Below are 15,807 nucleotides of genomic sequence, written 5' to 3'. Positions count from 1 at the left end.
GGGGAACTCAACCACATAAGTGATTGAATATAAAAGCATAACAAAAATGGCTGAAAAGCGTCATGATATAGAATCCTCACGCCAATGTGACGCAGCATGATTTAATGTTTTTAATCACCATCTCAAACGACACCAATAATTTATTTTTGAGACCGAGTATCGTACTGCGTGTGTTTTGCTTATCAATAAAGCTTGTTCAAAATAATCATGTGACGTCACAAAACGCAATGGCAGCGAGTGGTCTATCCGTGACGGTCCTAGCTCCAAATGGAAGAAGACAGACAGTTAAAGTGTCTCCAAATACACCGTTATTACAGGTAATGCTCATTTAAACAAGTTTTCGCCTCTACTGTTTGGGGCGGTTTGTTTCAGTATTGGTATAAACAATTTTGTTTTGGTTAGCTTGTTTGGCTAACTGTAGCCGGCGCAGCAGTGACAGATCATATTTGTGTTTCTGGGTTTTCTTTTGCTGTCGCATCACGTAAGGTTGAGTGTCTTAAGTTTCAGTTGTCTCTCTTGTAGGTGTTGGAGGAGGTCTGCAAGAAGCATGGATTCGATCCTGATAATCACGGTTTGAAGTAAGTAGTAGTGTGAGTTACTTATTGAGATTTAGAAATCAACAGCAAATGGATGGATGGATGGATTGATTGATGGATGGATACTAGTTATCATGGTTTCCTTCATGTAGTTGTCACTCGGGATATTTTCTGTATATATACACAGCAGATGGTCTTTTGCGTTGATGCCAACAAACCAAATGTTGATATTTCCTATTTACAGTTAGGGCACATCATAAGGGAAAATTCTATTTGCCCATGAATTGTATTTAAGACAATTGGTGGATATGCTTTTAAAATACAATTCTATGAACACCACTGGGCTTTTTCTTTGGCAGGTTCCAAAGGACTGTTCTTGACCTGACACTGCAGTGGAGATTTGCCAACCTGCCCAACAATGCCAAGCTAGAAGTGGTGCCAAGTACAAGGAAACAAATCGTAGCTGATAGTCAGGTAAGTTACAAAATTGTGCGGGCGCGAGTTGGCTTATTTCTCTTGGGTGAGCGCATCCCATCTTTAGAGAGAAAAAAAAAACGTTTTAAATGGGTTGTCTTTTAATGCTGGTCAGGAACGTATGAAGTGGAAGCCCTCTTCATAGTTCTAGGTGAAAAACATCCACTAATGCAGATATTATCTGGAAATATGTATACACATTTCGTGAGTCTCAGTTGCTCTACTGTAAATATCTAATTTGAGTATATTGTTGAATTAATCTTTGCTTTTTTAATTGAATATTAGGTGTTGATTTTTGTGTGTTTTTGTAACCCTTTGGCACAGCTAGCTTGTTGAACTAACATTCTCACTTTTTCCATCCAACCCCATTAATAACGTGCTATTTCATAAGAAAACTGGGTCAATATGTCTACTTATTCTTACCTTCTATATCTTCCAGGTGCGGATTGCGCTGCAGATGGAGGATGGCTCTCGTCTCCAGGGTGCCTTTTCTTGTGACAAGACTCTTTGGGAACTCCTGACACATTTTCCTCAGATCAGGTGGGTGTCGGGCTACTTAATACTGCGTGTGTTTTGGTTTTTTTTTTTGCTGCTGGTCCTCAACTCTACTTAAAACAGTTTGACCTGTGTCTTTAGTTGTACATTGAGGTCACACAAAACAAGCCCCCTCTCCCTCACACAGCTTTTGTCCAACAGTTCCAGCATCCATCTAACACTCATCTCTAGTAAAATACATCATTCCACATTCTCATTCTTTTTCAAGAAAATTTGCCTCTTTTAAAATGTCCTTCTTAACTGGCAGTTTTGGTTTGATTTATTATGAACTTGCAAATTATACATAAGTAAAACAAGAAAAAAAGAAAAACTGCCAGCACAAAATGTATCGTCAAAACAATGAGAGAGAAAAAAATAATATTATAATCATCATAATAAACAGAACATCAATTCACCTGCTTGTCTGAAAACAAACACTGATAAAACATTTATGGTTCCATTATTTTTAACACGTGACAATGAACACACTTTACTTCACGGATGCAGTGTCCTATTTAACAAAATATTTTTTCTCGCTGTTTTCTCAATTACAATGTGGATAATCACCGCAATGAACCCTGCCTCAAATATTTCTTTCTTTCCGCAGTGTGTCAGAGCTGACCGAGTCTGGGTCCACTCCTGTGTGTGTTTACATGAGAGATGAGGTATGAAATGTATCTGGGAAGACAGCAAAATTCTGTCTGTAGGTTTGACACCCAGCATGTGTGTGTAGGTGTGTGGCGAAGAGGCCCTCAAGAAGGCTACTCTGAAGTCTTTAGGCCTTACTGGAGGAAGTGCCATTGTCAGGTAAACTTCCCTGTTAGGTTGACCTGTGATTTCAGATTCATAACCATCAGATCCCAGTTGTTTAATCGTGTTGTGTTTATAATTTGCTCTTGACAGGTTTTTACAGAAAAAGGACAAAGCACCAGAAGATTGCATGGAGACAGCTGAAGTCACTGTTGTGCCAGTGCCCCCTCCTGTCAAAAAATGCCCCCAAAGCTCAACGTCTCAGTTTGACTCCATTCCTTCTCATTCTCAAAACTCAGTATCAGAAGAGACGACTATAAAGCCTAAACCTGCTCAGTCACTCAAAACCACCCCGGTGCTCACTCCTGTTTCTTCCACTAGTACACCTCCTGTTCAACAGCAAACATTGCAGGCTACAAATCAACCAAAGGTTCCTCCTGTAGTAAGAGGAATGTCAGAGACGGATAGTGAGGAGGCAGGGCCATCAGGGCTGAACTCTCAGTCATCATCATCATCGTCTTCTGATCCCATGGTGCCATTCATTCCTTTTTCTGGAGGGGGTCAGCGCCTTGGTGGTCCAGGAGGAAGTGCAGTTGGCCGCACGCTCTCCTCATCGCTATCATCTTCATCACTGTCAGCGTCTGCTGTAGAATCGCCTAAAGCCAAGAAAGCAAAGCCTTCTCATCATTCTACCGCCAAGGTATGTGATGCGTGAAAATGAATACACTATTAATTTTTATTTTCTTGCATATACAGTAGTGCCTTGAGTTGTGAGCGCTTTTTTTAGAGATGCAAGTTGTTCCTTTATCTCTTTTTCCGTAAATTTTGTGGGTACACCTTCAGCTATTTATAATATGGGGCAAACAGATATAAAATGAAAGGACTTGCAACTAGCATGGAGGAGATGATAAAGGCCTGTTCACTTTCCATGCAGCACCATCAAAATGTCGTGTTGAGGCGCTGTCAAGCGGGCATTTGCCAAAATAGCGACACTCCTCGAATTAAACAATGTAACTCGAGAGCGGCATACCTGTGATGTCATAAATCACCTCCAATAGTCTAGGGGAGGGGGCTGCAGAGTGATTTCTGATGAGTGGCGCACTTTACTGTCAACGACTGCATGAGGAAAATGGTAGCGGTGCGAATAAATGTGAGGCTTTCAAACTGCTCCCTGCTCAGCTTCCAAATGGGAAATGATTCCCTGTTTACTTCTTGGTTGGCTGCTGTGTCAGCACTTCTCGATAAGGCAAGGTTGCACCCGGGGAACCATCGTCTTTCTTTTCACGCTTCCCCACGAACGTTTCACGCTGAGCAATCGATTTTGCCTCAAGTTAACATTTTCTAATGAGAAATTCTTCTTCTGCAGCCTCAAGCCACTGCCGAAAAGTCAGATGAGACTATGGATGGAGCAGGAAAGTTCTTGGCGGTAAATACTCGCAGTCTTTAAATGCTACTTATTGGGAATTTCTCATGTCTTCATCTTGGTTTTTTTACTCTCTTTTATGGCAGCCAGTGGAGAGAGAGCCTCTCATCTACCACCTGGAGCGCGTGTCCCATCGCTCTGAAGAGGATGCGGAGCTGCCAGATGAGTTCTTTGAAGTGACTGTGGATGATGTACGCAAGCGTTTTGCCCAGCTAAAGAGTGAGAGGTTAGTCGCTCAAAGGGATGGTGAAACAGAATATCAATCATACAATGTTATTTTTATCTTTTTTATCTCAAGGTACATTATTGATGAACTGACAGCAAGTGTTGACTTTTGAACTAGTCTCGTACCTCTTTGACACAATACACTAAGCAAAGTTAGAATCAACCTTTGTATTTATTCTACTCATCAAATCATAACTCGTTGTTCTTTATCCCTTTTCTCTACAGGAAATTGTTGGAGGAGGCACCGCTAATGACTCAAGCGCTTCGAGAAACACAGATGAAGGAGAAGTTGGACAGATACCCCAAAGTGTGTACACCTGATACATGCTGATTCCCGCTGTGAGGCACATGCCAACATATATGACCACTCGTACTGTTTCTCCAGGTTGTGCTGAGGATCCAGTTTCCAGATCGACATGTTTTACAGGGCTTCTTCAGGCCCCTCGAAACAGGTTTGTGTGTGTCCCAAGTTTTTCATGTCAGCCGGTAATATTAAAGCTACTTGTGACTTAATAATTGTTCACAACAGCAACAACAAATTAGAGACGAATTCCAGTCTAATATATAGCTGAACAATTCATCAAAATCAAACTAACATAGAAATGTAGTAGAATGCAATTTTCAAATCGCAAAGGCTGCATTCTGCGCACGGAACACTTTGATGAATTTCCCAAATAATTCAGCACCTTTGCAAAACATAAACACAAAACAAAAGCATGCTCTCTTTTTTTTTTTCTAGTTGGGGCTTTAACGGATTTTGTAAGGAGCCACTTGGAGGATCCGCTGCTCAGTTTCTACCTCTGTAAGTGACGTGCAGTCAGATGTTTCCTTCACACCCACCATTTCCTGTTGGCATTTGTTTTGAAAACGTTGTTCATAATCAAGAGTGTTTGCTTAATCCAGTCAATCCAATAGTATCTTACCTTTTCCACATTTGGCTTGGAAATATTGGGCCTTTCTTTTTTTCATTGTCATCCATACACTGCAGAGACCTGCTCAGCAAATAATAATAGGAATAAATATAAATTAGAATACATTTAAACATATAAATTAGAATACGTTTAATCAGGTAAAGAGTCGACCAGTGTACATTTTGGCAACTTCGAATAGCTCAAGTTGATTTCATTTCTTTTCCAGTTATCACTCCCCCCAAAAAAATTCTGGATGATCCTGCTGTCACACTTTTCCAGGTAAGCCGCATCACACTGTTGATAGTTTAGGGAGCACAACCGTTTCTTTGAAGGACTGGATTCAATCCATTACATTGTCAGAATCATTCTAATACTCATGCAGGAAAGTACTGGATCAAATTTATAAAATGTGATTAAGGTAAAACAACAATCACTTTTGACTCATTTATAGCAACAAAGAATGATGCCTGAAATATGTGCTGCATAGAGCCATTATTTTTTAGGCTGTCTGAAGTATAATTGAACTGAATTGAGTGTGGATGCTTAAAAGGAATCCATAAAATTGTCCATTTATGTGAATGCGAGTGTGAACAGCCATCCGGGGTGGTAGCCACCTCTTGCTCAAAATGCTATAGAAAATGCATACGTATAGCAATACAGTATAGTCAGCAGAAATTTAGCACTAAGGTACTAGTAATTGTTTGATTTGTTGTGATAGTCAAATGTGTTGTGTACCTGGTGGATACCTGAGTGCCAAGCATCGTGTAGATTGCTGTCTTGCATCCTAATGTGTTCTCCCTAGGCTGACCTGTTTCCCGGTGCCCTGGTTTACCTTGGCTCTGACACGAAGACAGGTTTCTGATGTTTTATTTCCTTTTTAAGCTTCATTTGAAGTAGATCCCATTGTGCCATTGTTCTTTATCACTTGTCTGTTTGTATGTGTTAACAGAATTCTACTTAAAGAGGGAACTCCTCGAATCCTCGGTCTCGGCTTTGCAAGCAAATGAATCGATTGCCAGGTGCGTTGATCGATAGATGTGTGGAGTTTATTTCGCGAAACTACTGTCTTGTAAGTGGATGTCTGAAGTTCCAAACACAGTTTATCCACCATACGTGACTTCTTGCAAGATCTTAATTCAGCATAGTCCCAGGGCCAATGAGTCGGTAAAGGCGGCCCTGGCTGTACTCACTAATTTACGCTGTTAGATAAGACTTACATTGTTATAACTTATCATTGTAGTCTCACTCTATCGATTTTTTTTTCTTTAAAAAGCAAAAGTACAACATTCTAAAGACTTTTCTTGTCAACCTTCTTTTTCCTACTTGTCCCTCATCTCTAACCAACCTCCGACATCCCAGCTGTATGCTCCAGTCGCCAAAACATTCCCCCAAGCCTTCGCCCGATAAAGAACCGCTGCCTCCTGCAGAGCCAACTGCTGACACTAAAGCGTCCACGCAGAACGATGAAAATCAACCGTCAACTCACACCCAGGCCGCTAAGCCTGGCAGATCCAACCTGGGCAATGTGCCCAAGTGGCTCAAGCTTCCAGGTGAGGATGGGACCCAACAGAGAACACACGCACACATTATTCCCCCCCTGCTTTGAATTTTGGCGTTTGATCCCAGACATTATGCTGACTAGATAACTTGGACAAGCAGCTGCTCACTTTATAGGCTATTGACAGAAGTTCCCAGGTCATTTTTGTTTGTCTATTGAATGTTTATTTGAATAACAGAACGCTAAGTTGTACACACAAACATACATATATGGATAAATTAATATCACATTTCCAACTGTTGTGATTCACATTAATTGTGAAAGTTTTGTGCTTATTTTTTTATCTTAAAAAACTGCTATGTTTTAATTTTGATTGTCTGTTTTCCTTACAGGTAAGAAATGAGACTGTGAGTGCAACCAAGCCAGATGTGTGACACACACTGCCTTGCATAGCCAATATATGCACTTGGACCTCAGCTTTGTGACTGCTGTGCACTTAAATTCAACTTGGAAGATGCCCGTCACTTTGAACTGTGTGAGGTACTGACTGTAGGAGTGAAGAGTCCATATTTGCTAAGAAAACTGATGTGATTTCATTCTGGTTGATGTGTGAAGAAAGACTGCTGGATGTGTTTTATTCAACACAGTTTAAGAATTAAATATGCTGTTTGAACAGTGCAATATGTGTTAATTTCTTTTTTAAATTACTACATTTTATTGACTTTGCTTTGCATGCTGATCATTGTTGTGTTCGCTCACAAATTGTAAATCAGTACAGGCATACATTTTTAATTTACTGACAAGACAATTGTTTCTGTTAGGATGTAAGGCCATGTCTTAGTTATAGAACCCGCATAAGTGGATAATCTTTAGCTTGAATGACTAACAAGAAACATCTTAAAGTTCTTTTTTTATGGAAGTCCAACATCATTCTTCCTTAGGAAATGAAGAATGCAGACAACTGCAGCACGACACTGCAAACTTTATTACCCCTGGTGATCAGAAGGCTTTATAGGGAGGCAGTTGAATTTGCACAATTCAGTCTTGTTACAAATAATTTATGGTGTTACCATTGCCTTTTACATATTTCTTGCTTTAAAATTATGCAACAATTACTGGACGTTGTGCTTCACAAGTCTGTAAAACACCTCCAGGTGGGGACAGAGAGCTGAGAACAATCAGACCAGAGTTCTCTTGATCGCTTGAGGAGACAACACTCCTTCAGAAACGTTCCATCTTCTGACAAAATGACATTTGCTTTGAGTTCTGATTGTGCACATGATATGAGTATACCAATTTACCCTGGTTTACCACCACATAACATGATTATGTCAAAAAAAAAATCTGTTTACTTGCTTGAGATTATTTGACAGCAGTAAAAGCAGAAACTTGTTCTATATACGATATATGTCTGTAAGGTATGTATGTAAGGGAAAAGAAAACTAATGACTTCAGAGTCCTAGCTTTTGAATTTCCATGCCAGAAAGACCTGAATTGTGCAGAAATTCTTGAAGAATTAATGAGGTGTGTACTTCTTAGTGCAGGGATGTCAAACTCATTTTCATCATGGATCGCATTGTTATGCTTTCTCTCAGATGGCCGTTAGACTGTGAAATGACATGATGACATATTCACAATTGCCCTACATATTTGAGTGTAAATTGCATTTCAGGTCAGAAGTCACTGAAAATGCAGGCAAGGAAATATTTAAGTATTGATTGATTGATTGATTGTATATTTATTGATCCCCAGGGGTGGGGAAATTCTCGGGGCATTGAATCAATTGCAATTGTACTTGTGGTTGTCTTAGTTGAGATGTTTTGCTTCTCATCTGAGCAAGCTTCATCAACAAGGCTTGGTTAGGACTGGACCAAACTCACTTGCAATGGGAGTGAATTGACCTGGATGAACGACAATGTTCACAGGTATGCCACTTCAGTTAGGTTGAATTTGTTTCTAAAAACGTGCAAAACAAAAATTAATGTTCAGAATCAAAAGTATCCAAACGATGGTTTAATTAGCGATATTCTTTCAGGGTTCAGTCATGTAACATTTACAGTATTAGGCTCTCACATGGCTGGCAATCCCCATGAACACACCCCTCACATTCATTAGGTTGACTTGAGACCCTTCCCAACTCTAAATAACTTCCATTCCGGTGCCACTGAGCCCCAGCATACCATCCACACGGCACACTGTGTTAGTGCGTGAGGATCACATTTTGTTCTTGACTATCTTTTTTATTGAAACGAATGAGAAGCTGTTATTACTCAGAACTTTCTTCTACACCAGACAAAGGGCCTAACAACTGTGAGGATTGTAGACATTTTTTACTCTCCATGCGCTGATCAGAAGAAGTTTGGAATAGTCAGCAGAGACAACAGGGCACGACACTTCACCACGATAATGACTCCTGGGTGATTTACCTTCATAAAGAGCCCGACGGAAACATTTAATTCAGAGTGAAGCCTGCCTTGAGGCAGACGTGATTCTAAAGAACAGCGTGGCCTTCAGATTCACTTTGTAGGCTATTCATTTCAACCACCTAGTGATGGATTTACCAGGTGGCCCATACCTGAACACGAGGGCGCTCCTCTCACCTCTCGGCGCTACCCGCCTTTGCCAGCTGGCGATGGGTTGTGCCGTCATCGCCATGGTGATCCACACTGCGGGCTACAGCGGTTCCCACGGTGTGTTCTGCATGGCCGTATGGTGCTTCTGCTTTGCCATGTCGGTGGTGATCTTCTTCTTGGATGCCACACGTCTCTACAGCTGCTTGCCAATTTCTTGGGACAACCTCACCGTCACATGTGCTGCCTTTGCCACACTTGTGTAAGTCACCTCTACATTGCAAAAAATTAGTCATTACCAATATATGAAACACCTTAAAAGTTTAATAAGATAATTAGTGCAGACAAATGTTATGGCATGTATTCAAAAAAAAAAAAACTCGGCAAACCAGTTTTCTACTTTTATTTTGGAATATGTTGAATATAACAACAGAATGAACAAACTCTACCGTGCTTGTCCTCCAAGAGTAATTCAAATAAATGGAGACTGAGTGCGGCAGAAATGTCCCAGTCCAATTCATTCTGTTTATCCACTGATATGTTGGTGACATCGCCTGCATTCCCTGAAGCAAAAACAAACAATTCCCAGTTCTTATGATAAGTACACATAATATATTGGAGGTAAAGTATTTAAAAACATCAACATAAGTATTTGCTAGAGGCCAAGAATATTATCGCTCGCTAACAGTTGACTTTGCTTTTGCTCAGGCTTTAGGGAAAGAATATGCTGGAGGCAAAGTGTCGATTTTGTGCAGAGCTTTTGCCAGTTGTGTTACCGTCTACGCTTTCTGACTGAAGTTTTTTAAAAGCATGAAAAAAAAGGCACTCATTCAATACAAATATAAAATGACCTTGTGGATATATGTTTATGTTATGTCTATATCTCCTTGTGTTTATTTGCAGGTATGTGACGGCCTCTGTGGTCTACCCGCTCTTCTTTGTCCGATCCGAGTGCCCCTACGCTGGCTGCGACGTCCGCAATTTCCGCATTGCGGTCACTGTCTGCTCCATCCTGGGGACTCTGGCCTACGGGGTCGAGGTGGCCCTGTGCCGAGCCAGACCGGGACAAGCCGTAGTAGGCTACATGGCCACGGTCTCGGGCCTCCTCAAAGTAGTCCAAGGCTTTGTGGCCTGCATTATCTTTGGCGCTCTGGCCAACGGGAGTCAGTACTCCCTCTACGCCGCCACCATCTACTGCGTTGCCGTCTACGCTTTCTGCTTTGCCCTGACTACACTGGTGGTCATCATGACGCTGTGCGGGCGTACCAAAACGGTGCGCTGTATGTCCTTCGATCGCTTCGTGGTGGTGTGCACCTTGCTGGAGGTGCTGCTCTACCTCAGCGCATCGGTGGTGTGGCCCGTGTTCTGCTTCGACGCCAAATACGGCTCACCCTGGCGACCGTCCTCGTGTCCTCAAGGGAAGTGTCCCTGGGACAGCAAAGTGGTGGTGGCCGTTTTCTCCGTTGTCAACTTGGCGCTCTATGTGGCGGACCTGGTCTACTCGCAGAGGATACGATTTGCCCCTTCACATTTGGCCTCACGTAGGCCATAACACAGACTTTTAATTTTGTCAGGCAGCTGAATGTTTTTTTGTATCATCACAAGACATCCTGCCATGCATATCGCAAGGGACATTTTGACAACATTGATGACGATTTACTATTCTATACTGTTCAATCTGGATGCTCTCAGGAATGTGAACTTGGAATGTAATCGACACATGCGCTCAAAACCACACCCCATCCACACATCTTTGAACTGACCCTTCTTGACCTCTGAGGGGATTAGGCTGACTAGACTGCCTCGCCCAAACAGCCGCTTGCTCTGTGCTGTCAAATCAGCTTTGAATTGGGCGGTCACGTGGTCCAACACTTATTTTCTTTTTTTATCCTTTGCAAAATAATACATACAAGTTTGTAATATAAATAGCAGAGCTGTGATATCTATGGTATCTGCTGTTATCTGAAAAACTCACACCAGATGATAGAAATGATATTACCAATAATAAACACGTGGCTTTTCTGCACTTGTGAAACAGTCACACTAAAAGTAGATGACTGTGAATGTGCCCCATAAAAATGGTAAAGTTAAAACACACAACATTTATGATTAGACAATTCAAACATGGGCAGGGCAACACAAATACCGTATGTTTGCACACACTTTCAAAGTACACATGAACCCGGCAGCACTATGTACCTGTTTTATTATACTTTTTAAGTCGTTGGCGGCTTGGCGCGCACGAGATTTACATACATTCATTACCAGGTATGTCATGTCTGGACTTTTAATTATTCTTTTTTTTTAATCAGTCTAATGATAAAGACCATCTTCAATTACTTTTAAAAAACAAAATTGGGTGAACAAGCTTGAATTTATTCTGTGTTCTCAGAGTCAAAATTATGTATCCAGGCAAAATAAAAAAAATAGATACACTCCTAGTCTCTCACTAATAATTGATTTAATGTCCCTGAGCAATTTAAGCAGCTTCTCTTTGAAGCTTGTGCCATTGTTTTGACTTGATATTCGACCACTTGTTTGGGCAGAGGATCGAGTTCATTTCAATTGATTAGTTCCCTCAAATGCATTTGACATTTAAACATAACCCACATACTATGATTAAAAGGGTTGTGGTCAGGACTTTGAGAAGCCATTTCAGAAAAGAAAAGTAAATCTTCTCTATTCGTTCCGGAATGACTTTTGCCGAGCGGGGATGGAGCCATTTCTGTTAGCGGTCTTTCTCTCTGGAATGACCTCCCCTGTTAGGCAATGTTAGGCAAACTCCTTTTCCGTCCATTTTTAATGCGCTATATAAAAAAGTTGTACTTTATCTGTCTCAGATTTGAGAAATCATATTTGTGCACATTTGAATCGTGCCATTATTTTGGCAACTACTAACAAAAATAGTGTGCATATCATTGAGAGAGGGTTTCAAAAGTTTTTTTTTTTTCTTCACACCCCAACATTAAATTGGTAATGCTAAAAATGTTGAGCTTGAAGGCGTGCCTGTTCCGCAAGAGACTTTCTTCTGATAAATCCCACAGGGATATTTCTCATTAGAGGCAACTCTTGCATCACTTGTGGATACATCTGAACTGACTTGATTAGGAGATGGAGAATCAGAGCAATGGAGAGAGACACCTTGAAATAAAAATCAGAAACACCGCCCATTGACAGCAATACAATGCCTTGTTGCCTCATTCTAAGTAGGAACATTTTCATTTTATGGTCAGGTAACTGGAGTCAGTGCCGGCAACTGTTGGAGCAATATTCTCAAGAGTACTAAAATATCCAAGTGCACTGAGGATTGTGTTATGGAGATTCTCTATTCTCATACTAATAGTATAATAAGAATAACAATAATATAATGTAACATTCACATTCCCTGCCCCCCTGCCAATGTAACTAAATATACTTATTGTCTACATTCCCATTAGAACCCATTGAAAAGTCAAAATGTTATCTTTGAAATTTTCCAGAAGAAATACAATTTTACTCATGCACACAGACTGAGATTTGCACTAGACTGGTGCTGGGTGTGAAAATACGGCCTCAAGCATTAATGATATTGAGAATATGAAACATGTCCGTGAGAACATAGCCAAATTAATGTTCCATATGTACATGAATGCAACCTATCTTCAGATCTCCATTTACTAACTCCTTTGACTTTCCCACTCCCTCCAGACTCATCGTAAACATAGCTGTGTTTAAACACACACATGGCACTCGATGAAACCCTTTGACACAGATTCGCTGTGACAGGTTGTCCATCATAACATCTCCAATGGGAATGCAGTAGATTTCTGCCAAATGCTAAACTGGAAATTTGAGCTGAGGTTGAATGTGCAGAAAAATAAGAAAAACACGGATGGTATTCTGACAGATGTACCAATGGACAAATTAGAAGTAATATCTACGATTAATATATAGTATTTTGAAATATGACTTGCTGTTCCGCACAGGTATGGATACCCCCCACACCAAAATCGGCCATTTCAATTTCCAGAATTTCCTCTGAAGGCCATATACCCATAAAGCAGTTAGTGGTGTCAGCTCATCTTTAATCCCAGAGGACAGGGAACAGACGGGATAATAGATGGACTGATGGACGGACGGACAAACGAACAGACGGGATGACAGATGGATGATTTGGGCTTTTTATAACTTTTCATCAAATATATTTTTTCCTTAGCATGCCCCATCTCTCATATGTTCTCAAAACTACTCTGCATTGAATGTTTTGTTTTTAAAATGATTTTCATTCATTACATGCTAGTTGGACAACCATGAATATCATCAGACATTCATTTGTACTGTGGACACAGAGGTAAAATTTTTTTGTGTTTTCTCATGTGCACACCATCTTGTCTTGTACTTGACAAGTGGAATACAAGTTGTTGTGTTGGATTTGTATTTTTCATTTTTTTTTATTTATAATTGAATTAGATTTTTTTTCTAAATTGAAATAAAGAAAAAAAGCACACTGCTATATATTGCTGCTATAACAGTGCCATTTCATTGATACAAACAAAAACTTCATTCCAAGCATCGGGAGTAAAGACTTTTGTATGAACTCTGTAACGAGCCATTTCAAAGGGTTGTTCTCAGATATCAAGCTTCTTGTTTGCACCTTGACATTTTAATTGGATCCGTGCAGTTATATTGGAAAGTGTGATCCCATTTTACACCAAGTTGGATTTTTTTTTTAAACCTGTCAATATCACAATCCCACCTATCAAAGGAATACTTCAAACCCAAATGGCCTAAAGCCAAAAATGACTTAATTGAAATCAGCCAGGCGAAGCCTTTCATAAAGACTGTAATTAAATACAAAGTCAAGTAAACCTGGAAATACTTTTCTAATTTCATACTTGGTATGTGCAAAGATTTCATTTGGGACTCTAACTGCTTAAGGAAAAGAAAAATATGAACTTGAAGGATTTGAGAAAGCAGCCCATGCTATTAATGCAAGTGGACTGACTGTGTTCTGAATCCCCGACAGCCACAGATAGAAATATAGCTTTTCTATTAAATAAGACAAAATTGAAGAGAAGTAAAAACAAGACATCGGCCAAATGGAAAAAAGTTCCTCCAAAGCCACATGAGATGGTATATTAAGTGTTCACACGTTGAGTTGCACAGCATGACAAATAACACATTTCCCGTGTAAAATTGAGTGTGACTGTGTAAATTGAAAAGGAACCTGGTTAGTTGACTTACTCTGCATGTACTGTCACTGCTGTGACTATTCTAAAACACCTTTCCCTTATGCTTGTTAATCAGTGTCATCCAAAGCATCCAATTCGACAAACACATCTGAAAATCAAGCATTTGAAAACTAGAACTAAAACGCTGTCCATTTCATGTGGATACAAAAACACAAGTGTCTTTTTGTGAAGACGAAAAGGATCGTAACAGCTGATGTGCCTTGTGCTTTATATATAGAAATGAGCGGTAAGAAAATCCTTCAGATTGCATTCCTTTCCAGAAGCATGGTATAAAAATAGATGTGAGACGGCCAGGCAGAGCAGACTTCACACACAAGAGTGGACCTGTCTCATTCAAATGGGCAGAGTTCAGATTGAAACATCAAACTGACAGTTGCTGGAGAAAATAGTTTACCACCTGAGAACTGGATGATCCTGAATTAAAATAGAAATAGTAAAACATTCATTTATACCGATGGATGATTTGGAGTCTTCAATTAACTTAATATGATTGGGAAGGCAGAATACTTGGAGAAAAATCACATTTTCGATCAATGATGGGGGCGAAAACTAGCCATTCATTCCGTCAATATTGACACTGCAAAATTAATGATTCTGATTCATTAGAATTAGGTGTTGTCTACTGCCCGGGTCGTGTGGATTTTCGGGACATCTCAAGCCGAATGAGGAAGCGGATGCTGGTGGCAGTAGAGGCGACAAGCTTGCCTGGCAGCATGCCTGGCTGGGAGTGTGCTTTTTTTGTTCATTTTCTCATATGGCAGCTTATTAAGGTCACCTAGTGATAAAAAAAAAAAAATCTTAGCTAAGCAATCTAGGTATCACTCTAATAGCAAGTGGGTGAAAGAGTCAATTACATGACGCCATAGTATGTTCCCAACATGGCGCCGTGCATCAAATGGTATAGCGAGGGGGATTATTTTGGCAAATACAAGATTAGATACAAAAAAATGGGAACATCAGACATTGATCAAACTTTACAATATTTCTCCCTTTTCCCATCGAGACCTCAATGTGGGATCTCCGGAGTGACACTTTAATGTTCATTTGCCAACCAAATATTCCCATACATTACTGCTAATTTTGTCTATGAGTGCAGTATGAAATCCTACAAGTAAACCACTGCGCTTCACTGGTAACATTACGAGGGCTAGTAGGCAAATATGTCGCCCAGTAGCGGCCGCCTGTACTCCACTAGTGGGACCATAATGCCCTCTAGCAGTGTTGCCAAAACTCTCATACCATTATGCATATATTTATTTATTTATTTATTTTATTATTATTATTTTTTTTAATTGTATGTTTATCTATTTATTTTCTTTCATGACTATAACTTTATTTTTCTGTCATGTGAGTTGAACATGTTTTATTAAAGTAATGCCGACACACGCGGTGTTATGAACAATTTAATAGCTTGGAATTAAGTGAACATTATTATTCCGTCACGCCAGCACAAGGTGGAATGTTTCAGAACAGGTAGGGTGTGGCTGTGGCTTTTAATGTTGAGCAATGGATGTTGCACAAATAAAGTAAGGCTGTGACACGCTCCTGACAACTCACTGACATACTGCTTTGAAAGTCACTGAAAAAACTGAGCCATTTCAAGGTCAAACAGCAATAATATATATTTATACAACGCTATTTGTGACTCAAAAATG

General features: G+C 40.1%; 2 protein-coding genes and 1 long non-coding RNA gene across 3 annotated transcripts; 2 read left to right on the top strand and 1 right to left on the bottom strand.

The window, feature by feature from the left end:
* Positions 1-205: 205 nt before the first annotated feature.
* aspscr1 (ASPSCR1 tether for SLC2A4, UBX domain containing) lies at positions 206-7,032 on the top strand. Its single transcript, XM_061274791.1, has 17 exons — positions 206-317; positions 523-578; positions 896-1,010; positions 1,450-1,550; positions 2,152-2,209; positions 2,278-2,351; positions 2,448-2,994; positions 3,661-3,720; positions 3,804-3,943; positions 4,168-4,249; positions 4,328-4,394; positions 4,682-4,744; positions 5,080-5,132; positions 5,656-5,707; positions 5,803-5,872; positions 6,213-6,403; positions 6,744-7,032. Exons 1-17 carry the CDS (start codon positions 228-230, stop codon positions 6,752-6,754), a joined length of 1,830 nt encoding a protein of 609 aa, XP_061130775.1. The 5' UTR covers positions 206-227; the 3' UTR covers positions 6,755-7,032.
* Positions 3,977-9,066, bottom strand: LOC133151617 (uncharacterized). Its single transcript, XR_009713941.1, has 3 exons — positions 8,927-9,066; positions 4,866-4,934; positions 3,977-4,788 (listed from the first exon to the last, which is right to left on the bottom strand). It is a non-coding gene; the product is annotated as an uncharacterized LOC133151617 (long non-coding RNA).
* On the top strand, positions 8,488-14,205 carry LOC133151616 (myeloid-associated differentiation marker-like protein 2). Its single transcript, XM_061274792.1, has 2 exons — positions 8,488-9,183; positions 9,825-14,205. Exons 1-2 carry the CDS (start codon positions 8,903-8,905, stop codon positions 10,471-10,473), a joined length of 930 nt encoding a protein of 309 aa, XP_061130776.1. The 5' UTR covers positions 8,488-8,902; the 3' UTR covers positions 10,474-14,205.
* Positions 14,206-15,807: the final 1,602 nt, after the last annotated feature.

Source organism: Syngnathus typhle, linkage group LG3 (assembly GCF_033458585.1).
Source record: "Syngnathus typhle isolate RoL2023-S1 ecotype Sweden linkage group LG3, RoL_Styp_1.0, whole genome shotgun sequence".
Classification (NCBI taxonomy): domain Eukaryota; kingdom Metazoa; phylum Chordata; class Actinopteri; order Syngnathiformes; family Syngnathidae; genus Syngnathus; species Syngnathus typhle.
The sequence above is the reverse complement of the archived record's forward strand: the minus strand, read 5'-3'. Positions and strand labels throughout refer to the sequence as shown.